The sequence below is a fragment of the Cricetulus griseus genome, chromosome 5 (assembly GCF_003668045.3).
Source record: "Cricetulus griseus strain 17A/GY chromosome 5, alternate assembly CriGri-PICRH-1.0, whole genome shotgun sequence".
Taxonomy (NCBI): domain Eukaryota; kingdom Metazoa; phylum Chordata; class Mammalia; order Rodentia; family Cricetidae; genus Cricetulus; species Cricetulus griseus.
Window position 1 is genome coordinate 123,257 of NC_048598.1, and position 24,279 is coordinate 147,535.

Consider the following 24,279-nt stretch of genomic DNA (forward strand, 5'->3'; position numbering starts at 1 on the left):
AGCTTGTACAGCCACTTTGGAAATCAGTATGGAGATTCCTCAGGAAAATGGGAATCAGTCTACCCATTATACTCTTAGGCATATACCCAAAAGATGCACATTCATACAACAAGGACATCTGTTCAACTATGTTCATAGCAGCATTATTTGTAATAGCCAGACCTGGAAGTAACCTAGCTGCCCCTCAACTGAAGAGTGAATAGAGAAAATGTGGTACATTTACTCAATGGAGTACTACTCAGCGGAAACAAAAAAACAAAACAATGGAATCTTGAAATTTTCAGGCAAATGGATGGTACTAGAAGAAATCATCCTGAGTGAGGTAATCCAGTCATAAAAAGACAAAGATGGCATTACTCACTCATATATGGATTTTAGATATGGAGCAGGGGATTGCCAGCCTACAATCCCACTGCCAGAGCATCTGGGAAACAGGAAGGACCCCAAGAGAGGTATGCATGATACTCAGGAGAAGGGGAATGGGACAGAATCTCCTGAGCTGATTGGGAGAATGGAATGGAAGGGGGAGGGAGCTGGGAGAAAGGTAGGGGGAGAAGAGGGGATAGGAGGACATAAGGGAGCAGGGAAGAACAGAGGAGAGCAGGCTGAGCGATACCATAATAGAGGGAGCCATTATAGGTTTGAGGAGAGATCTGACACTAGGGAGATTTCCAGAGATCTACAAGGATGACACCAGCTGGAAATCTAAGCAATAGTGGAGAGGCTACCTTAAATGCCCTTCCCTGATAATGAAATTGATTATATACCATCCTACATTATATACCATCCTAGAGCCTTCATCCAGTGGCTGATGGAGGCAGAGGCAGACACCCACAGCTAAACACTAAACTGAACTCTGGAACCCAATTATAGAGAGGGAGGAGTGATGAGCAAAGGGGTCAAGACCAGGCTGGAGAAACCCACAGAAACAGTTGACCTGAACAAAGGGGAGCTCATGGACCCCAGACTTATAGCTGAGAGGCCAGCATGGGACTGATCTAGACCCCCTGAACATGGGTGTCAGTGAAGAAGCCTACACAATCTATGGGGCCTCGGATAGCAGATCAGGATTCATCCCTGGCGTAGGAATGAACTTTGGGAGTCCATTCCACATGGAGGGATGCTCTCTCAGCCTGGACACATGGGGGAGGGCCTAGGCCATGCCCCAGATGATAAGGCAGACTTTGGAAATCCCCCATGGAGGGCCTCACCCTCCTGGGGAGCTGAGGGGGGGCGACTGAGTGGGGGGTTGGTGAGGGTTGGGGAGGAGGGGAGGAGGAGGGAGCTGGGATTGACATGTGAAGCAAGCTTGTTTCTAATTTAAATAAAAATAAATAAATAAAAAGAAAACCCCTTCACAGATATACAGAAATTAAAATTTTCACTATTTACACTAGAGCAAAAAAGACTGCAGTACCAGGCAGTGTTATTCCTGAATTCCACTTTAAGTAAACCACTTTAAGTTGTTATCTCAAACTGAGAGTTGCCTACATTAATTGGGTTTGGAAATGAATTCACTGGAACAAAATGCAAAACAGGTTTAAAGAATGCAATACTGTAATTTAGCACAGCATACAAATATTGTAGATTAGTAGGAATGAGTATTATTTTGCGAATTGTTTCAGATGTAGGCAGTGAAAAGGTTAATGTACTTGGTTGCATAATCAACAAAAAATAGGAAAGCCAGGAGCTGAACAGGACCCAGCTTGAGTCAAAAGCAGACTTCCCTGGGGCCACCCCTCCCTGCCTCTTCCGCCCCTGGCCACCTGCAGATGTGCTCCACAAATCTTCAGTACTCAGCTCTGAGCAGACACTATTTAAGAGTCCTTCCTCGCAGCTTACTGCCAGCCACCGGCCATTAGTCAAATTCTCTTATTCTTGCTAGAGGCTCACAACATTCAGAAAGTCACCTGCTGATGGGCCGCTGCAGTGGCATGGGAGCCTTGGGTTCGCTCTGGGTTTTCTTCACTCTCATCACGCCAGGAGTTCTTGGTGAGCTGGGCAGGGGAGTGCGGATAGGTGCTGGGAAAACTTCTGTGCCTAGACAAAAGCTAGAGACAAAACCAGGGATGCGGGGCCCTGCTGGATACTTGCCTGTCCCTGACAGCTTTGGAGACTCCCTCAGACTCTGTCTGATGCAGAATAGCCTCACCTCTTCTGGGAACTGGACCACCACCATTGAAGTCTGCACTACACATGGGTGCTTTGGAATGACTGCTGCCTTGGTTCGGTGGTTCTCCCTCTCCTCTCAGGCTCCCAGCCTCCTGAGAATTCAGCAAGTGCTCAAACAATTCCACCAAGGGTCCCAGGCTGTGTTCAGGATCACAGAGCATATGTGCCTCTTGGCATACAGAAATCCTCTCCAGCCATGGAGAGCCCCTGATTCTTTTGTTAAAGAATAATAACATGATTCTCCAAAATGGGTTTCAGATTTTGTTTGAGAGGATATTTAATAAGTAACTGGAGTTAGTTTTTTAAAGTTGAACATGAATTAAAACTGTGACTTCTGTAATGGTGGGTGTTTCCATAGGTACTCCTTTAATGTTCTCTGTAAGAATTTTTGTTGTTGTTGTTTGTGTTTGTTTTTTTCACAGATTGACTTGCTTTTAAAATAGTATAATTTGTTCTGGTAGTGAAAGCATAGGTTATAAGACATTTACTGTAAGCAAACCTCAATAGCTGGGTGAATTTTGGCAAGTCACAATATAATTTGCTCTCGTTGTGAATATAATCATAGGTTATAAGATGTTTACTATAAGCAAATATCAATAGCTGGGTGAATTTTAGAAAGTCTGTCAGAGCCCCAACCCTCAGTTTCTCATATATGAAATGAAGTTAGAAACGAGCTGTTCTACCATCTTACAGAGGTGTGAGGTATCAGAAGCTGCCAGAGAAATTAGGTCACGGGCACTTGCTTGTTGATGCTTACTAACTGTAGCAATTAGCAGCTAATGGTGGATATAGTCAGTAAGGGTCTGAATATTATGCATTAGTTCTGGTACAACTTGTACTGGAAAATAAATTCTAGGGATGGCTGGACATCGTTTCTTGTTCACTGATGAATGTCTTGTGCTTAGTACCATACTTTCACTAACATACATGACTCTCATTTTAAAAAGTCATCCATTAGATAGCCAGGAATCCCAGTATTAAGGAATTTGATGGTAATTTTCAATAATGATATCCCTCCCCTCCTGATTTCTGACCAACTTTTCAGATTTATTTTTATCCTGTACATAAATGTTCCATCTACTTCCAAAGAACTTCTAAATCATCCATGTAAAGCTCCTTAGATCTAAATAGTTAATTGCACCCTGTCCTCCAGAAACACTTTCTGTGTTAAATAGTCACTACTCTGATCATTACTCCTGATGCTAGAAAGAGGTAATGAGGCAACAATATGGGTGTCAGTAAGGGAGCTTAGGCAGTCCATGGGGCAGTAGAACCAGTATTTATTCCTAGTGCATAGAAGGACCCCTGCCCCAAATGATGTGACAGACTTTGATGATTTCCCCATGGGCCTCACCCTCTCTAAGGAGTGGGTGGGGGCTAGGATAGGGAAGTTGGGGGGGGGAACGAGAGGACAGGAGGGAAAGGGAACTGGGATTGGTATGTAAAATAAGATTGCTTCTTAATTTAAATAAAAACTATTGTATTAAAAAAAGGAGAGGGAACAGGGATTTTCAAGAAAACCCCTATCATGCAATAGCTTGTACACTAGCCTTTCTTTTTCTTTTGAAAATTATTACATGTATTTATTTGTTTATTTGCATTGGGAGGATGGACATTGGATGGCATGTGCTTGGAGGTCAGAGGACAGTTTACAGGAGTTAGCTCTCTCTTTTCACCATGTGGGCTCCAGGGATTAAACTCAATTTGTCAGTCAGGTTGGTTAGCAGTGCTTTTAGCCAGTGAGACATTTCACCTGGTCCTTTCCTATCTGATCAGAGGAGAAACCAACCTCTGGAGATTCTGTACTGTGGCCTGGGAGGTGGGTAGTTTACAAAAAGTCCAAGGTCTCCTTACTAGAGATTGGACTTCCTCACCAAGAAAGTAAAATTCTTGCCTCATTTTGACATGGAAAGTCACATTATAAAATTCCATCTTCCTTTGTGGTTTCTAGATCTTGTATTCCTCTTGGTCTGCATTGATAACACTAATTGAATCTTATGAATTTAAATGTTTCCCCATATTCTGGACAAAAAAATCAGTTTTGTCCTTACATTTGATAAACATACATTATTATCTAATTTGAGTAAGAGGTAGAAGTGGTATCACATTGGGAATTCTATCTTCACTGTTTTTAAACTTTCATTTTTCTTAAAGTCTTTCTTGCTGTTTTTCACAGAGTATGTATTTTTGGCATTGGTAGATAATAATGGAAGAAACCAAAGAATAACAAAAGAGGGACCTAGGCAATACCTGGCTCTTGACAGCGGTGACTATTTTTCAATTCCTCAGAAGCACAGGGTTAGAGAAAGACTGCATTTGGCTGCAGCCATGGGTGCTCAGTGAATGCCTGAGTTTAACTTTCACCTTTAATTCTCTGTTTAACTTTCACCTTTACCTGCCTCACACTTCTATGGGAAAAAAACGAAAATTTGTAAATTCTCAGCTATACTTCTACTCTTGGAGGGTTTCACAACTTGGCATTTTTGCCTAGATTACCTCTGATCTGAATAAGAGTGAATTTCTGGATCTCTACAAATAAATTCAACGAGGTAAAATGTGAGTCTTCACTCATATATAGGGACATACTCAAGTTCATGGATGTTGCAGTTTCTTAGACGTCTTATAGGGCAGAATTTATTTCATTGTTAATGACTAGCTCTTTTCTCTGTTATATAAGAAAGTTTTTACTAGCTATTTTTGTTTTACTACTCTAATTGATTAAAATAATATAGTGAAAAGTAGAGCACTAGGAGATTAAGACAGAAGGATTCCAAGTTCAAGGTCAGCCTGGGTTATATAGTGAGACTCTATCTTATAAAACCACAAATGACAAATAAAGAAATTCATTGAAGAATAAATTTATTTTCTTTATACCATAAAAGTTTAGTGATTAAGGTAATCATATAAATCAATTAAAGTTATTTTGATTTTACAAGATCTCTGTGGTACTTTAGTTCCACATGCCAAAAGTTTTTATTTATAAGATTTTTACTTGTAAGACTGGAGAGATAGCTCAGTAGTTAGAAGAGTTACTGCTCTTGCAAAGCACAAGAGTTTGGTTCCAGGCACCCACTTGGTGCCTCATAATCACCTGTAACTCCAGTTGTAGATGATCTATCATTGTCTTCAGGACTTTTCAGGCACTGATCACATATAGTGCATATGCATACATGTAGGCAAAACACTCTTAGATTTGAAATAAAAATTAAAATCTCCAAAAAATTTTTAAAGAGATTTTTACTTGTATATTTCCATTTTTTATTATAAAATGGAAATGGGTTATAAATGGAAATGGGTTAATAATAAAGTCAGAGCTAGCCAATAAGAAGCCCTAGCCATTGGCCAACAGATTTATAATTTAGTGCCTCTGTGTGTTCATTTTATTATAAAATCAGAGAATGTTTGTTGTTTTTGCTGTACCTATTGTTATTTGGATATGATATGTCTCCCACAAGCTCACATATTTGAACCGTCGATCTACAGCTAACTTGTAGTACCTTTAGGAAGCCATAGATCTATCTGGAGAGTGGACCTTGGAGGTTATATCTCCTCCCTACTTCCAGCTAAGCTTTCTGCTTCCTGGTTGGTGTCACGTAACCAGTCACTGTTGCAGTTCCCTTCACCCACAGACTAAGCTGCTCCAGTCATATGCTTTCCTCACAATGATGGTTGTTGCAGAGTTTCTTTCCAGCTTGGTCCTGCTGCTTCAGCCTCAAATGAACACACAGAGGCACTATATTAATTATAAATCTGTTGGCCAATGGCGAGGGCTTCTTATTGGCTAGCTCTGACTTTATTATTAACCCATTTCTATAAATCTATGTATTTCCATGTGGTCTTAGCTTACCGGAGAATGTCTGGACCTGTTACTCCTTTTGGTGTCTACAAGGCATCTCTTTCCAGTTTCTCTCTGCCTACCTTTCCCAGAATTCTCTTCATCTCCTAGGCCCACCTATCTTCCTGCCTCTTTTGACCAAACAGTGTTTTATTCACCAACCAATAAGAGAAATGTATCTACAGTAGCACATCCCCCGTTAGATGGATATTATCCCCTGGACTATGAGCCAACTAATATCCTCTCTCTTAAGTTGTTTCTGTCAATATTTGGTCACAATGATAAGAAAAATAACTGGTACAAATAGCTGGCATAAATTCCCTTCCACCCAAACAAAAAAGTGCATAGACTATTTTTATTATTATCATATAAGGTTATATAAGGCAGTTCTCATGCAACTATATAATGTACTTTGAGCATATCCTAGGACCCTCTCCTTCTTAATCTTCTCCCCTCCCATTAGTACCTTTTTGTTCTCCCTGACAATTCGCCTCAACATTCAAATATATGTGAGAGAGAAAGAAAAGATACCTGTTTTTCTGAGACCAACTTAATTCACTTGATATTATTATCTCCAGTTGCATCCATCTTCTTATATACTACATTTTCTTAATCAATTCTGTTGCTGGGCCTCTAGTTTAGTTCCACAACTTAGCCATTGGGAATAGTACTGTAATCAGCATCGTTGTGTAAGTGTATCTGTGATATGTTGACTTGGAATCTTCTGGGTAAATATTGACAAAAGCTCTGGGTCATGTGGTAGATCTATTACTATTATTATTATTATTATTATTATCATTATTATATACTATTTACTATTATTTTGTTGAGAAATCTCCAGACTGTCTTTGACAATGGCTGGATGAGTTACATTCTCATCAGCAATGTACAAGTATTCCCTTTTGTATACATCCTTACCAGCATTTGTTGTTACTTATTTTCTTCATGACTGCTATCCTGACTAGTGCAAGATGGAACCTTAATATAGTTTCCATTTTCATTTCTCTGACGACTTGTGAGGTTTAACATTTTTTATATTTATTGAGCATTGGTACTTCATTTGAGAACCATATGTTGACTCCATTAGCTCATTTAGTAATGAGGGATTTTTTTGGTGTTTATGCTTCTTATTTCTTTATATATTCTAGGCATTAATTAGATATCTAGTTAGTTTCTCCCATTTTGTAGACCATCTTTTCACCTTTCTTTTGCTGTGCAGATGCTTTGAATTTTCATGAAGTCTCATTTGTTACCTGGAACTATTTCCTGAGCAACTGGGGTCTTATTTTAAAAGTCTTTCCTATGCTGATATCTTGCAGCATTCTTCCTTTATTTTCTTCTATCACCTTCCAAGTTTTGTGTCTTACATTAAATTATATATATTCATTCCTGAAGTTCAACATGATTTTCTTATTTTTCATGACTTCACTGTGTTAAAAAAAGATAAAAAACAAACAATACACCTACAGTTTTAAACTACAAAACTAAGAGGGTGGGATTTTACAAAAAAAAGTTCTTTAGCTATTTCTCTGAAGTCTGTTATAAAAACTGTTTCAATCTCTGAATTTCTCTGTGTCCATCCATACTAGAATGGTTTTCTTAGTTAATATTGCTGAAAGCAATATTACTTCTAAAGATAGATTTGTTAGAATAATTGGGGGCAGGAAAGAAGCAGAGAAACTTTAGCCTTTCTCAGCTTTGATATTTCTGTGGTCCTCATTTCTAGGTCAGTGTAAGTCGCTGCCAAGGTATACTTTTGCTAAGCCTACTATTGAGAGTGATAAGTCTGAGTTTGCTGTTGAAACAACTTGGGAGTACAAATGCCTCCCTGGGTATACTGGGAAGCCATTCTCAATCACCTGCTTAGAAACCTCCAAATGGTCAGATGCTCAGCATTTCTGTAAACGTGAGTACTCCTAAAAACCATGATTGATGCTATCATTTTTATCTATATAGGATAGTATGCCATTTGCCAGAAAAAAGACAAGTAAATTAGTATGTCATGGTGAGCAAAGAATGATCCCAGCTTCTTTGTTTCCTTCAACTTCTAACTTTTCTGGGTACTAGGGTTTAAGTCATCACCATGGTTTAGCCTATCATCTTTATGACATCATTCTATGATTTCTATATTGTGTTAGAGATTAGATGTTAGTATACAAAAGAATGTTTGTTTCATTTTGTTCTTACCACATTCAATTCAAGAAATATTTTTCTCCCTTTTTCTTTTTTTTATTATTTTTTACATTTCAACCCCAGTTCCCCTTCCCTCCTCTCTTCCTGCTCCCCGGACTACCCCATCCCCCACCTCCCATCTGCTCCTCAGAGAGGGTAAGGCCTCTCCTAGGAAGTCTGCTAAGTCTGTCTCATCATCTCATTGAGGCAGGACCAAGGCATGTTTCCACCCCCCTACACCCCTGTGTCTAGGCTGAGCAAGGTATCTCTCCACATAGAATGGGTTCCACCAAGTCAGTTTGTGCATTAGTGTTAGATCTTGAACCTGCTTCCAGTGGCCTCATATATTGTTCCAGTCACACCATTGTCAGGAAATATTTTTATTAACTAGCATGTATGAAGCATGCTAGTAGACAATGAAGCAGTAGATCTTGTAAGGGACAACAAATACTACACATATATAATGTATAACTGAGGGCTGAACACAAGGCATTGCACAGGTTAGGCAAGTGCCCTATCACTGAGGTATATCTCCAGATTTTATTATGTTGTTTAATAATAGAGGTAAATTGCTATTCAACAATAAAAAATTAAATGTTATCTAAAAGAATTAGGGAGGTTGAGACCTTCTGAGTAAAAGTTTGGAAGAAATGATGTCTTTGGAAAAATAGAAAAAGATCAGTATGGTTTGAGTACACATATAAACTCCAAGATTGTATACTTTTTCCTGTGAATAATGGTAAGCCTTTATTTTTAAGTAAGGAGTATAATATGACCATATTTATAATATAAAAAAAGAAACTCATGACAAGCTATGGAAGAAGTAATAGACCAAGGAATACTAGCATAAGAAAAGTAAATTTTGCCACTCAACAAGCTGGTAAAATCATAGAAATGACAAAATAAGTGGTATGGGGATATGTTCTGGAATCCAGACACTAAAGTTTTGTAACTTATTGAATTAAATGAAGGATTATAGGATGAATTATAGAAAGGAAATGATGACTGTAGGTTTTTAATAGAGACTCTGTAAATAATGCCATTAACCTACATATTTTAATAAAGAGAAAATAGAAGTTTTTAAATATACAATTGACCACAAATAAAGTTTTCTTTCATACACATAAATATGGACAACAGGGTTCTAAGACTGATGGCTCCTTGAGAAAGTACACATTTTACAAATTTCAAAAATTGCTTTGAGAAAACATAAGCAGGACCATCAGCAAGTCCAGTTAGAGATTTAATAGAAAACATACAATACCTTCTCCATACCAGTCCCAAATCCTGTTTTGTTTCCCTTATAGGTAGACAATGTACACCTCCCAAAGAACTCCTCCATGGCTCTGTGCATGTAAATACGGGTATCACGTTTGGGTCAACAATCACATTTTCTTGTGATAAAGGGTGAGTAGGCAGGAAGCCTCTGCAGGGTGTGTGGATACTGAAATAATATTTCTAACCAGAAACCTTTTAATATGAATGAATACAAAAGCATGGTCTCCTTGACCTGCTTCAGAAGTGACATGTCAGTGTTGCTCAGTTAAGAGGATCCTTAGAAGGAAAGAAAAAGGAGCTACCCTTCTTCAATTTTAAGTCTCCAGAGCTATTGACAAAGAAGTCAGACCATTTGGCTATGACTGTTGATAGAAGCCCTTCTTTATCACTACTTCACTGTATCATTCATGATATTCTACCTTTTCTCATTCTTTAAGTGGAAAAAATTAGGCTTTTTCTAAAGTGTAACTTGGATGTGATCAACCACCTCTTTGCCTCCAGATATCGACTCACTGGTGACTCATCTGCTACATGTATTGTCTCAGACAAGGGGGTAATCTGGGATAATGACATACCTTTTTGTGAATGTGAGTAAAACGATCTCTTTATGGCATCCTACTAAATTTCTCTTATCCCTTTCTAAAGGGAAACTGGACATCTGCACATAAAAATGAGTGCCTGGGAAGTCTCACTAAGTTTGGGTTGTTATGGACACAGCTCTGACTGGCATTCTTCCATGATCTCTAATTCTATCACAGTTTTCAATTAATGTTCTTTTATGATGTTATTTAGTAGTGAATAGATTCTTACATTTAAAATAGTCATGAGATTACACACTGACAAATGCAACCATGCAAAAGTGGATCACCCCAAGAAGTCTCTAGTTACAGACTCTCTGTACTCTCTCTGGGCTCATAGCTTTCTGACTTTTTATCAGCCAGTTCCATTTATTTTCCTTTCTGGCGTACCATTTTTTTAGATCAGAATACAGAATTTTGATACTATAGATAAGTTGTAGGTAAAGCTTAAGTTTGGTTTATTAAAATGAAGACTAAATTTTCAGCAAATACGACATTTCAATGCCTTGTCTCTTTTCTTAACTGCTTCCCTTCAAAAGCTATTCCTTGTGGGTCACCTCCAGCCATCGCCAATGGGGAGTTCTACAGCAGCAGTAGAGACAGCTTTTTCTATGGAATGGTAGTAACTTATCATTGCCATGTTGGAAAGAATAGGGAAAAACTGTTTGACCTGGTGGGTGAGAAGTCAATATATTGCACCAGCAAAGACAATCAAGTTGGCATCTGGAACAGTCCACCCCCTCGGTGTATTGCTATAGTCAAGTGCCCAGTGCCAGAAATTGAAAATGGACATGTGGAGTATGGATTTAAACGCTCCTTCTTCTTAAACGATACAGTAATGTTTAAGTGCAAGCCTGGCTTTACTATGAAAGGCAGCAATGTAGTATGGTGCCAGCCAAACAGCAAATGGAGCCCTCCACTGCCAACATGCTTCAGGGGTAAGTCGGGTTGAAACTTTGGGTATCTGTAAATAAAATCAGAGGTTTTGCAGAATAGATACAAGGTACCTATAGAAAGTGTAGGAGTGATATGTGACTGGATTTCCAGGATAAAGAATTTGAAAGTAAATTTTGGAAGTAATATTTATCAACTTTACCAATCTATGATCATAAGAGATTTCTATTAAAGAGATGGGGATTTTATTATATTCTTTGGCGATACTATAATTGTAGGGGGAATGTATAACACACTTTTAAAAAGTCATTGGAATGTTTTAAAGTAGAATTATGAGACATGAAACTCTTTGAAGAACATAGATACAATGCTTAAGAATACTGGAATAGTTAACATGCTCTGGATAAGACCATGAAAAACATAGAAAACAATGGCAAAAATAGACTAATTACGTAGAATAAAAAGTTTATGACAAGTGAAACAATAAGAGAGATCATATACAATGGGGAAAAGTATTTCCAAACTATACATCTGACAAGGAATTGGTACTAAGAATGTATAAGGAACTGAAACAATTCAATGGGACAAAAGAAATCTAACTTCAAAGTCGACATTAGACATTTCTCCAAACTAAAATAAAATGGACATCAAATACATGGCAAAATGTTTAACATTATTAATCATCAAGGAACTGCAAATCAGACCACAATGATATATGATTTCTCTTCAGTTAAAAATGACTTATCAAAAAATATAGAACTGGGGAGATGATTCAGTCTATAAAGTGCTTGTTGTATAAGTATAAAGGCTTGAGCTTAATACACAAAACCTATATAATATGCTTCATGTGGTGGCACATGCTTATAATCCCAGAATTTGGGAGGCAGAGACAGACAGATCTCTAGGTCTAGCTTAGTTGGTGAGCCACAGTTCCCATTGAGAAACCTTATTTTATAAAACAAGATAATGTCCTCTACATGCATAATTTTCAGTGTATACTCCCACATACATACACATACACACATGCAAACATGAGTACCTAAATCCACTTCTGCACATATAAAGACCTCTCCATTACACAATGTATCAAATGCTGTTAAGAATGGAGATAAAAGTCAGATTAGATAGGAGAAATAAGTTCTGGTGTCCCTACAAACAGTAGAATTCCCACTGTATATTATGATAGTTTGTTGTGTATATTCTTTTAAATTCTAGAATAAAGGATTTTGAAAGTTTTCACTGCAAAGTAATGATAAGTTATAGAAGACAGCTATATTTACCCTTATTTTCATATTACATAATATATTTACTCATCTGAGTACCACATAAGTATGTACAATTATGTCTTTTAAAGAATAAAAGTAATTTTAAAACCCAGTACAAAAGTTGATCATTAGAGTTTTTAATAATTATATTTTATTTAAATGAGGCTAAAATAAACTCTCTGTTGTATTGGCCATATTGAAAGACAGAATTGGCTAAGATAAGAATTTGATTCAAAATTTTGTAGACATCCATCTTGATACTGAAAATGAATGTTTTGGAAGAAAGCTGGTAGTTAGAGATTGAACTTGTGGCCACCATTCCCTCCTTCTACACTTAATGTGAATTGTCTGCCTTTCTATAATCCTGACAAAATTCAGAAGCCTCATAAGCCTTGTTTTGTAGTAAAAAAACGAAATGTCAGATTTGGGTGGGGAAAATCTTTGTTTCAAAAATTTGGTTCCTTGTCTACCCTATTGGTGGAAGCATATCTCAGATCTTTTAATAGAATGAAGTGAAAATGAGTAAGAGTGATATTTCCTGGCATGGATCAAGAAAGGGAAAGCAGGTACACATATGACTCGCCACATATGGGCAGAGAAAGGCACATTAACCACACTCTATTACCTTAATCTCTGCCTTAGTGTTGAAGAGTTGCCACGGACATCTTTATCCCACCCAACTAAACCCAGGATAGCTGAGGCTATAAAGAATAAAGTTCTTATTGCAGAAATAAAAGGACATCCTGGTCCTGTTCTTTCCTCAGGATGTCTACCACCTCAAAATATCCTCCATGGTGATCATAACAAAAGAGATGAGGAATTCTTTTCTGTTGACCAGGAAGTGTCATATAGCTGTGAACCGGGCTATACTCTCATTGGAACTAACCTTGTGCGGTGTACATCCTTGGGAACCTGGAGCCATGCAGCCCCGGCATGTGAAGGTGCCTAGAGCTTCTGCTCTATTCAAAGGAAACACAACTGTTTCCTGACTCTTCATGTGCAAGCCTTCTCTCTTCTTTCCTAGTGAAGTCATGTGATGCCATTCCAAACCAACTTCTCAATGGCCATGTGTTTCTTCCTCCTAATCTCCATCTTGGGGCAGAGGTTTCCTTTGTTTGTGATCGAGGGTGAGTGTCAAGTGATAGGCCCTGTACTGATTGTTTCCCATAATGATTTCAAAGTATGAGTTCTGAAGATAGCTAAGTTTTTACTCTCTTATTATTTTCTTTCTTTTACTACACCTTATCTGACTAAGAACTCTGTCATTAAACAATTCCCTTTTATTTTCTTCAAGTGTGTATATTTTGTTCTTGACCAGCAAAAGTAGGTACTGTCATTTCATCATCTGAAGCCGTTCTGAATAGTTCACAGATTAAGACTCCTGTTATGGAGAATGAATATAAAATTTGGATTTAGTGAGACTCATTGGAATCAGCTTGGGAATCAAGGTCTTTGCTATTTTCTCTATAGGGAATTGAGACTGTTTTACTCAAGATGATCAGCATAATCTTGACATTTGAGTACTGAAGAGGGGAGGGAGAATTCCAAAGAGAAGATGCATTTTACTATGTTTTAACCCATTATTGATTTATTGTTTAGTGGAGTAGATTCAAAAGTAAATGTGGGCTTTTTCTTAAACTAGAAATATTTTAAAATGCACACCATCCCATAAATACTTGAAAGAAGTGATTCAATCTATACAATTGAAAAGTGGTTTGCTCTAGTGATGATTTGCTGCTCCTTATTGTTTAAGGTTCCAGTTAAATGGCAAATCTTCTAGTCAGTGTGTCCCAGAAGGAGAGACAGTAATCTGGAATAATAAGTTTCCTGTTTGTGAACGTGAGTAAAAAATAAGAATAATGAAATATGGATCTTGTCTCTTGATTCTATATTCCCATGCAGTTACTAAATCCAACTATGTACTTTAAACAAATATTTGCCACTTTTCTCTATTTAAAATGGAGGAAAAAACATTAAATTTGTTCACTTGTTAACATATTAGGTTGTGATTCTGTAAATAAAGTAATAAAGGCTCTGGAAAGTTAAAAACTGTAACAAAATCAGGCAGAACACTTTCTAGTGTACTAAAACTCTGGTGGTGCCTCCATATGCCATTTCTTGTACTGAAGAGCTCTACCTGGGGCCAAATGGACAGTACTGGAAATTTAGACATTGACAACTTTCTCTTTATTCTGCAACTTGTCCAGAAAAGACATGTATATATCATAGTAGCTGTTAACAACTAATATCATTTCATATGTCCAGGATGTACAAGAAAATGAGATCAATACTTAAATGGTTTTCTCAAAGGAACCTCGAATTAAGGGGCCTTAAATGACTTGTAATGAGGTTGCAGTGTCTGTGGTAACAGTATCTAATGTGACTATGCTACCTGCAAGCTAGCTGTGTGTTTCAAACAGGGACTGCATAACTAGTGTGCTTTGGGTACTGTACCTGCCCATTTCACATGCTTTTGTCTCTCTGTATCCTTATCACACCTTATGTAGCCTGAAATATAGACTGGGAAACTGAGGCTAGGGGAGGGAATGACTTGCCCAAGGTCATACAGCTATTGAATGACAGTGAGGATTTGAAACCAGGGCTATTGAGCCCAGATCAGTTCATGTTGACTCCCTACATGCAATTAGCATGTCATTAAATATTTTAAGTTTGCCTCTTTGTTTATTAAAAGTGTTTACAGTAAAAAATTATAGAAATAATCACTGAAAGTACAGATTAGATAGCTTTTTTTCTACTTCCTTATTTGGTTAAGGTGATTTATATTGATTTCTTTAACAAGGATCAAGAGCTTAAGCATTTAGAAATGAACAAATTGTAAGTAAAAATAATAACAAAGCATTTGATTTCCTAGTATATTTCTGGGAAAGTTATTGATCTATACTTGCAACTTTTATTTGGTTTTAAATGATCAATATGTTCACTTGGTCTCTTTTCTACTTTTCAGAGATTTCTTGTGACCCTCCTCCTGAAGTTGAAAATGCTCGGAAACTCCATTATTCTCTTCCCATACCCCTTAAAACTGTTGTGCAGTACTCCTGTTTACTTGGCTTCCGCCTCATTGGAGAAAAGACTCTTTTTTGTGAAAGTAAAGACCAAGTGAAGGGCACTTGGGATAAAGCTCCTCCTGTATGTGAAAATTGGAATAAATTTTCTAATTGTTTAGAGCCCAAAGTGCCAGGGGGATTCATACTTAGAAGTTCCAGACCACCATTCGGACATGGTGATTATGTGACATTTACCTGTAGAGCCAACTTCACCATGAAAGGAAGCAGAACAGTCTGGTGCCAAGCAAATAAAATGTGGGGACCAACACCACTGCCAATCTGTGAGAGTGGTAAGTACAGAAATAAAACCTAGTCAAGGGCCTGAGCTTGAGAGCACTGAGTGTGGAAACAAAGCTTCATCAGGGCTGGGGCTGTAAGAGTGTTGAGTATGGAAGTAGAACTTTGCTGAAGACTATGATCTTGCATTTATGGACAGATCACTTTATTGCATGCTCCTAAAGGAAGAATTGTGTAGGTCTTGTCCCTGGCACTTGAGCTGGCTTTTGGGAAACCATTCCCAATGCTGAGTTGCCTCTACAAACAAATGCTCTCTTTACTCAAACCACCTCCTGGGCTGTAGCATTTCAAATCAACTAACTTTAAAAATAGAAACTACTGTGAATGTTTTATTCTCTTTTCATCTTGTTTGTAGTGTTAATGAACCTAAGGCCAAAGTTTAATCCCATGTGTTACAGAAATTGTCAGTATTTAACAAATTATACTACCAAGAATTTTTAATAAAGAACAATATTGATCAATTCTAAATAGATTATAGAACTTAGGAAGTACTATATATTGTTTATAAATATAAATATGATTCACTCTGACCTGGGAGCACAGAGCTGCAATCTCAGCTTCAAAGGAGGCTGACGTAAGAGATTACAAGTTCAAGGCCTGCCTGGAGCACACTGTGATTTTAAAACCAGCCTGTGCAACTTAGCCAGATCTTGTCTCAAAATAAAAGGGAACAAAAGAGATTGTGGATATAACTCAATGACAGAGTGCTTGCCTAGTTCAATCCCAAGTACCACAAATTTTATTTAATTTACTTAAATATCAGTAGGTTGATTAACCAGTAATCTCAAAACAGATTGCCCATGGAAAATAAAAATTTGGGTGAACCTACACATATTAAAATGAAAAAATATTTTATCATGGAATAAAAAGAAATTAGAATGGTATGTGATAAATATTTATATATATATATGATACCAATAAACTATATTAGTAATGTCTAATAGGATAATCCTTTGAATGATAGGCTTAAAGATGAATAAAACTAAACCTTTCCAGTAACTGAAATTTTTCTCAAGGCTAAAATATAATTAAAGATGAAAATAGCACAATAAAGCTGGGTGTGGTGGTACATAGCTTTAATCCCTACACTTGGGAGGCAGAAGCAGGTGGATCTTTGTGAGTTCAAAGGTAGCCTGATTTACATAGAGAATTCCAGGCCTACCAGGATTACAGAGTGAGACCACGTCCTCCCCAAATTGCAATTGCTTTTCCATAAAAGGCAACAATTAAGCCATATCTGGTTGGGAACGAGTTGAAAGTTAATGGTGACTGGTTACCACAGATTGCATGCTATTTATTTAGATATGTGACCTAAGCAGGCATCTAGATTCATAAGTATATATTATCTGATGGCTTTTTCCCCTGTGTGTATGTATAAAGATTTCCCTCTAGAGTGCCCATCACTTCCCATGATCCACAATGGACACCACACAGGACAGCATGTTGGCCAGTTTGTTGCAGGGTTGTCTGTGACATACAGTTGTGATCCTGGTTATTTGCTTATTGGACAGAAGACAATTAAGTGCTTATCTTCAGGAGACTGGGATGGTGCCATCCCCAAATGCAAAGGTATCTTAAATTTACTATCTACTGAGGGCTCGCCTGATGTTTGCTATTATTTATTTCTTACTCTTACCATTTTTTCCTAGAGGCCAAGTGTGAACCTCCAGGACAGATTCCTAATGGGCAGATAAAAGGGCCTCTGAGTCTTCAGGTTGGCAAAAGTGTGTACTTCTCCTGTAATGAAGGGTGAGTTAATGAACTTGCATTATATGTGCCTGCTGTGAACTATAAAGCCAACAGGAGGAACATGGATGAGCCTGGTTGTTATTCAAGAATAATCCAGAATGAGGTAGTTAGAGAGAAGACTAATAAAAGAGTAGCTGTACAGATTAAGTGGACCTGTTGTAGATTTAAAGTCAAGCTAACCAGTTTTCAGCACAAGCTGCCTAATAGTACTAAATTCCAACCCCTGTCTCTAGGTATCAATTACAAGGACAACCTTCTAGTCAGTGTGTAATTGTTGAGCAGAAAGCCATTTGGACCAAGAAGCCAGTATGTAAAGGTAGGTAAGACAATGGTGGTTTGGTAAGGAAATACAGGGGTCCACACACAGTGCATCCTTGGCTTTCCTATAAGTTTACCTGTGTGTGTGTGTGTGTGTGTGTGTGTGTGTGTGTGTGTGTGTGTGTGTAAAATAAAACTAGAAATCTTAAGGGTCTGGGCTATACTGCAATGCCCTTCAATTACCTTTTTACTCTGTTTCCTTAAGTCAAAAGAAGCACACAGCTTTTCTTTCTCTCAAAGACACATGATCTTGGTGAGGGAACTTGAACCACATACATAAAAAAGATTGTGTGTTTGGTAACTAGAACTAAGAAATCAGCAAAGGAGACATACTCAAAAATAAAGTTTTAAAATCGCATTGTAATTATTGTTATTGCATTATCTGACTGAATGACTCGTTGCAGATTCAGAAAACATTGTCTATTATACTTTCTCTAGAAATTCTCTGCCCCCCACCTCCACCTGTTCTTAATGGAAGACATACAGGCAGCTTTTCAGCAAGCGTACCATATGGAAGCACAGTTAACTACACCTGTGACCCCAGCCCAGAGAAAGGCATGAACTTCATTCTTATTGGAGAGAAGACTATCTATTGTACCAACGGCAGTAAGGAAAATGGGATCTGGAGTGGCCCTGCTCCACATTGTGAACTTTCTGCAGTTCAGTGTCTAAAGCCCCAGACAGATAGAGGACAAATGTTATCAATTTTGAAAGATAGATATTCCTATAATGACACTGTGACATTGTCGTGTGAATCTGGCTTCAACTTGAAGGGCAGCAAGAGAATCCGATGCAATGCCCAGGGCTCATGGGAGCCATCGATACCAGTGTGTGAAAAAGGTAGGTGATTAATAATCAGAAGATGAATCATTTAAAAAAAAATTATAGGAAGGGCCTATGAACTTTACACAGGGCCCTTTGTAGTCTCTATACCTTCAGTCATATGATAGTGGATATAAATTATAAAAAAGGCTTTCTTAGCACTCCATTACCACTATGGAAAATATGCTAGAGTTTACTAAGCTGTTTACTTCTTTAGGAAATATGAGAGCAAAAATACTTTTTTTGTCTTAACAGTAATTTTTTTAAAGGAAAGTTACCAAAGCTTTCATCTGGGGGTATATTAAAATCTTCTATAAAATCTTCTAAGATAATTCCTTCAGAAGGGAAATGATGGTGCAATGGCACATACCAAAAACTGCTGTAACTGGGGAGACTGATAAAAAAGGTTGTGAATTTGAGTCTGGGGTACATAGTAAAATCCTATCTTTAAAAAAAAAAGGAAAAGGAAGGAAAAGGAAGAGTTGGGGTGGGGGACAGGAGGTGAGAGCTATAGCAAGCAGAAGTCAAATAGATCAGTGGCAGCCTGAGTACAGAAAAGAAAATGATTGAGAAATGATAACCTGAAATTACCTAAGGACTGCAAAATATCATCTGTTCCAGAGCGCTGACATAAGCATGGGGTTATCATATTAGTTTTGACTTCTTTGGCTCAGTTTCTATTTTTCACTCTAAAAATGTTCCATTGTATCTGTTTTTCCTTTAGAATGCCAAGCTCCTCCTCAAATCATCAATGGGCAAAAAGAAGATATGCACTTCCTCAACTTTGACCCTGGAACATCCATAAGATATAGCTGTGACCCTGGCTATTTACTGGTGGGAGAGGACACCATACACTGTACTCCTGAGGGGAAGTGGACACCCACTGCCCCCCAGTGCAAAGGTACCACACTACAGCTACTGATACTTTGCCTAACATTGTCTTGTGTTGTTACTCATATCCTTATCTTTTTTTCTTAGTTGCAGAGTGTAAACCAGTAGGACCACATCTCTTTAAGAGGCCTCAGAATCACTTTATTAGGACAGCTGTTAATTCTTCTTGTGATGAAGGGTGAGTGAAGCATGTCTCATCCTGAATGAGATCTGTCTTATCAGTACTCACTGAAAACTGTGTATAAGAGTTCATTTTAAAGTTCTTCCTTTGTCATATGCTCATGGATTGTTTACCACCATGTTTTTTTTTTCCATGCATGGGAACTACACAATGGATAGAGAGTGCTGAAGTTAGCTACATTTTTTTTTCCTGTTGCATTTTGCCCTAATATTTGTCAGTCTGCCTTTGGAGCCCATAGTGCTTGCTTAGCTTATTGGTAACCACATGGCCAAATGATATGACTCTTTGTTTCCAGGTCCCAGTTAAGTGAAAGTGCTTATCAGCCGTGTCAAGGTACAATTCCTTGGTTTATAGAGATTCGTCTTTGTAAAGGTGAGTAACTAAATTGACAGAGAATTTAAAGTGATATAAGATGGATGAGTATCCTATCTTAGACTATGTTATGGGAATTAGCACATTATTTCATCAAGTTTTATGGTTGTTTTGCCATCTTTCTTCTGTTACTTCTTTCTACTTTAATCGGTCAAATTCCATGTACTTAGTTTCCAAGTTTATGTTGTGGTTTAGGGTTACCAGAGTATAGAGAATGATAACTGTCTGAGTGACTATCCCTACTTTGGGTCACACCAAGGTTGAATGAAGAGATTAGGAGATTGGTGTTAAATATGAACTCAGAACTCAGATTCTGTTCCCACTGTCTAATATCTGTATGACCTTCGGCAACATATATGACTTGTAGAAACACTAGTCTCATTTGTAAAAGTGTCACCAAACTGCAGATTTCAGTTATTAGAATAAAATGGTACTGTACCTATTTTCTGGATGATGAAACTTCCTATTGTAAAGTAGGTGCTCAATCAACAACTCTCCTGGACCAGTCATATAGCTATTGTAACAAGATATACTCCAAAGGCAAGATTCTATCACTCATACCTTTTATTCTCATATTGACTGTGATAAAATAATTATTAATTTAATTAGAAAGTGAATATTGGGTCTTACTATATCATAATATGTTTATTTTCAATAACAACCTTATTTTCGCTAAAACATGTTTAAATCAAATTTTATATACACAATGTTTGACATAACTCACAGAACGAGCATTCATCCACACCCTCCAGAGAAACATGGTCAGAACTGCTGCACTTCTAACCCTGAATCAGATGTCTTCAGTATCTTTTTGTGTCTCCAGAAATCACCTGCCCACCACCTCCTATTATCCACAATGGGACACATACAGGAAGTTCCTCAGAAGATGTCCCATATGGAACTGTGATCACCTACATGTGTTATCCCCGGTCAGAGGAAGGCGTGCAATTCAACCTCATCGGGGAACACACCATCCGCTGTACAAGTGACAGCAGAGGAAGAGGCTCCTGGAGTGGCCCTGCTCCTCTCTGTAAACTTTCCCTCCCTGCTGTTCAGTGCTCAGATGTCCATGTGGCAAATGGACATAAGGTCGTTAACAAGGAGGCCCCATACTTCTACAATGATAGTGTGACAATCAAGTGTAATGATGGATACATTTTGAATGGAAGTAGTCAGATTCGTTGTAAAGCCAATAACACCTGGGATCCTCAAATTCCACTTTGTGAAAAAGGTAAAATGCTAAACCCAGTGGGAATATTAAACAGTATTTACTTATTTATATTTTTCTTTTTTGTTTTTTAATTGAAGGACTGGAGCTCTAACTCAGGGCCTTGCACAAAGTTGGCAAGTATAAGCTATGTCTCCAGCCCCTAAAGTTTAGTCTTATTTATTATTTCCTACTCAAAACAAGAGTCTTTATGAAAAAGGCAAAGGAGACACAGATTTCCTTCATATATTTCCTCCATTACACAGAAAGCTATACATGTGTTGTATTGTGATCTTTGCAAGAGTGTACCCTTGGATTTGGAACATATTCAGAGAAGAACTTTTAAAGAAGACTCATACCAAAAAGAAAGACAACCAACATTCACATCATGGTCAGGATGTCACAGTCCTGAAGACAGGCAGTAGATAGGTTTGTTTCCTACAGGGTGAAGCCAGGATCACAGGTATAGCCACAGAAGAGAAAACATTCTATGATAGATGAGAACTTCCTGAACCATGCCTTCGAAGCTTCAGATTGGCATCATCTGTCATGTTCTTTCGGTTCTGGAATAGAATACTGTTGTTGGTGTTTCTGTGGGAAGTTTGCTCTCCAGGCCACCACCCTCTTAGGCCACCATAGTTGGTATACATGTAGAAATATGTTCCTCTATCTCTGGGATAACATGAACACACTTGTGATCCTTACTTTAAGTTATGGGAAACAAATCCACCCATTGCCTTCAGGACAATAGATTCTTGCTCATAATGTGAAGGTTCTTTTGGTTTCGGAGTCGTCTTTCTTTTTGGTATGAGGAACCTAAAAGCAATCCCAACTTTGTCCCTCCAGAAGGATGTGAGCCTGTGAGAGAACTCCATGAGCTTCCAGATGATTCACATGTAAAACTAGTGAATAGAACCTGCCAACATGGGTGAGTGTGAAGTTGTTTATTCTAAGAAAGAATGCCCACCTTGTATTGTGTATTATCTCTACCCACAGCTTGTCTTGTAAAACCCTTTGGGGAGTCCTCATTCTTTGAGCCACAATGGTCTAACTAGCAGGTCCTGCCTGCTTTTCTAACATGGGAAGGGCTTTCCTGAGAGTTTCTTATATAGAAATAGTTTTCTGATTTGGAGGTCTGTAGCAAGATAAATAAAAGACCCAAAGACAGATACTGGGGTTCAAGCTTCAATCTGAAGATCAGAAAAGCAAAGCAGGCAGCGACTAGCTCTTACCTCTAACTCAGGACCAAAGGGGCGATCTTCATGCTGCTCCCAACTTTCCTGCTTCTCAGATTCACTCAGACTGCTATGCACTCCTAAACATGGCTAGAGACTAACTCTCAGACTGAATGCCTCTACCTTTTATATCTCTCAAATCCTGGGATTAAAGGCATGAGCTCTGACTCACTCTCTGGTAGCCCAGAGTGGTCTTGGACTCAGAGATCCATCTGCCTTTCTCCTGAGACCTTGGATTAAAGGTGTGTACCACCACCACTGAGCTCTATAGCTGCTGGGATTAAAGGTGTGTATTACCACTGCCTGATCTCTATAGCTTGAGGCTAGCTTTGGTTTCTGAATCCTTAGTCAAGCTTTAATAAATCATAAATAACATATCACCACAGAGGACCAAGAATTTAAGTTTCTTTGTGCTAAAAGCTGACATTTAAAAGTACCTTTATAGTTGTACAGTCTATGTTGCAGCGGTGAAATGTTGAAAATAAATGTAGCATAACATCTTTTTCTAGGTATCAGTTGACTGGACATACTTATGAGAAGTGTCAAAATGCTGAGAATGGGATTTGGTTCCAAAAGATTGCAGTTTGTAAAGGTAAATTACGGACATGGGGGAAGCCAACCACAGATTAGGGAGTTAGAAATGAATAATCAGTCAATTAGTGGACAGTAAGTTTACGACAACTAATAGTTTATACTTCTTGTTACACATAAGGTATGGGAAATCTTTTAGTTTTGATCAATACTGGTTTTGAGAAACAATTTGCCAAGTAGGAATGAGTATTTACCATATGTATATGAATGTGAACATATGTATATATATTAGAATATGTATATTCTAATTTTACTAAATAGAAAAATATGTGGGATATTTATGGATATAGGAACACAGCTATATTTCTTTATACTTCATTTTATTTTTTGATTTTTTGGAAGGAATATGTACATAAATTGATAAAGCATGTTCTAATTTCCAAATTTTAAATAATTTTCTATTCATATAAATTATAAGGTACTTAGATAGTGTTCTTTGGGATGAACACTCAAGTTCTCTAAATCTCTTCTGCAGTTATTCTCTGTCAGCCTCCACCAACGGTTGAAAATGGGAGGCACACAGGCATGATGGAAGAGCACTTCCTGTATGGGAATGAAGTCTTTTATGAATGTGACCAAGGATTTCATCTTCAGGGAGAGAAAAGTTTGCAATGCAGAAGTGATCCTAAAGGACATGGATCTTGGAGTGGACCTCCACCAAAGTGCTTAAAATCTTCTCCTCCAACTCATTGCCCTGATCCAGAAGTCAAGCATGGATACAAACTCAACAAAACTCATTCTGCATATTCCCATAATGACACAGTACATGTTGCCTGCAATCCTGGCTACATCATGAATGGCACTCACTTGATAAGGTGTCATACCAATAACACATGGGTACCAGGTATACCAACTTGTATCAGAAAAGGTATGTCATTTTCATGGATATAAAGTGAAATGTTTTACAAAATAAAGGAGGCTTTTTTGAGTATGCATTCTACCTAAAGTAAAGCATCTAAAAGCTAAAGCAGTTAGTGTTTTATAAGGTAATCTGCCTTTTCCTATCTTCTCACTTGATCCTTCTCTTTGCTTTGTACAGAGCAAGAGTACCTGAAATCATGATTAATTTATATATTAATAAATTTCAAATTTATTCATTCTTATGAACTTAGTGAAAAATTGGCACACTTTTTAGCAAATACTGTTTGGAATTTTGATATTTAAGGCTATTGTGCCACCCAGAATGAGGATATTTGATGTTCTGAAGAATGAACCTGACCTTCAAACCCACTAAATTGTCTCATAATTTGGGTTATCATTTGATAGCTTGGTCCTGCTAGGGACTGTTCTCATCAGAGATTGCCAGGTGCAGCCTCATTAAATTAAGCTCTACAGGGGTGTGGTTTCACTTCCTTCT

The 24,279-nt window shown here is 37.8% G+C and overlaps 1 protein-coding gene and 1 long non-coding RNA gene across 2 annotated transcripts in view; one reads left to right on the top strand and one right to left on the bottom strand.

The window, feature by feature from the left end:
• The window catches only part of LOC113835819, a 61,204-nt gene that overhangs the window by 17,245 nt on the left and 19,680 nt on the right, over positions 1 to 24,279 (bottom strand). The gene's annotated exons all lie outside the window — the stretch shown is intronic.
• The window catches only part of Cr2 (complement C3d receptor 2), a 28,409-nt gene continuing 6,064 nt past the window's right edge, over positions 1,935 to 24,279 (top strand). The window contains exons 1-20 of the mRNA XM_035445697.1: positions 1,935 to 1,992; positions 7,734 to 7,913; positions 9,487 to 9,586; positions 9,959 to 10,044; positions 10,575 to 10,973; positions 12,959 to 13,135; positions 13,219 to 13,321; positions 13,948 to 14,033; positions 15,160 to 15,549; positions 16,937 to 17,125; positions 17,206 to 17,305; positions 17,539 to 17,621; positions 18,062 to 18,463; positions 19,170 to 19,346; positions 19,424 to 19,514; positions 19,813 to 19,889; positions 20,713 to 21,120; positions 21,943 to 22,024; positions 22,841 to 22,923; positions 23,398 to 23,790. Of these exons, the coding sequence (XP_035301588.1) occupies positions 1,935 to 1,992; positions 7,734 to 7,913; positions 9,487 to 9,586; positions 9,959 to 10,044; positions 10,575 to 10,973; positions 12,959 to 13,135; positions 13,219 to 13,321; positions 13,948 to 14,033; positions 15,160 to 15,549; positions 16,937 to 17,125; positions 17,206 to 17,305; positions 17,539 to 17,621; positions 18,062 to 18,463; positions 19,170 to 19,346; positions 19,424 to 19,514; positions 19,813 to 19,889; positions 20,713 to 21,120; positions 21,943 to 22,024; positions 22,841 to 22,923; positions 23,398 to 23,790 (3,664 nt within the window). The remainder of the gene's footprint in view (positions 1,993 to 7,733; positions 7,914 to 9,486; positions 9,587 to 9,958; positions 10,045 to 10,574; positions 10,974 to 12,958; positions 13,136 to 13,218; positions 13,322 to 13,947; positions 14,034 to 15,159; positions 15,550 to 16,936; positions 17,126 to 17,205; positions 17,306 to 17,538; positions 17,622 to 18,061; positions 18,464 to 19,169; positions 19,347 to 19,423; positions 19,515 to 19,812; positions 19,890 to 20,712; positions 21,121 to 21,942; positions 22,025 to 22,840; positions 22,924 to 23,397; positions 23,791 to 24,279) is intronic.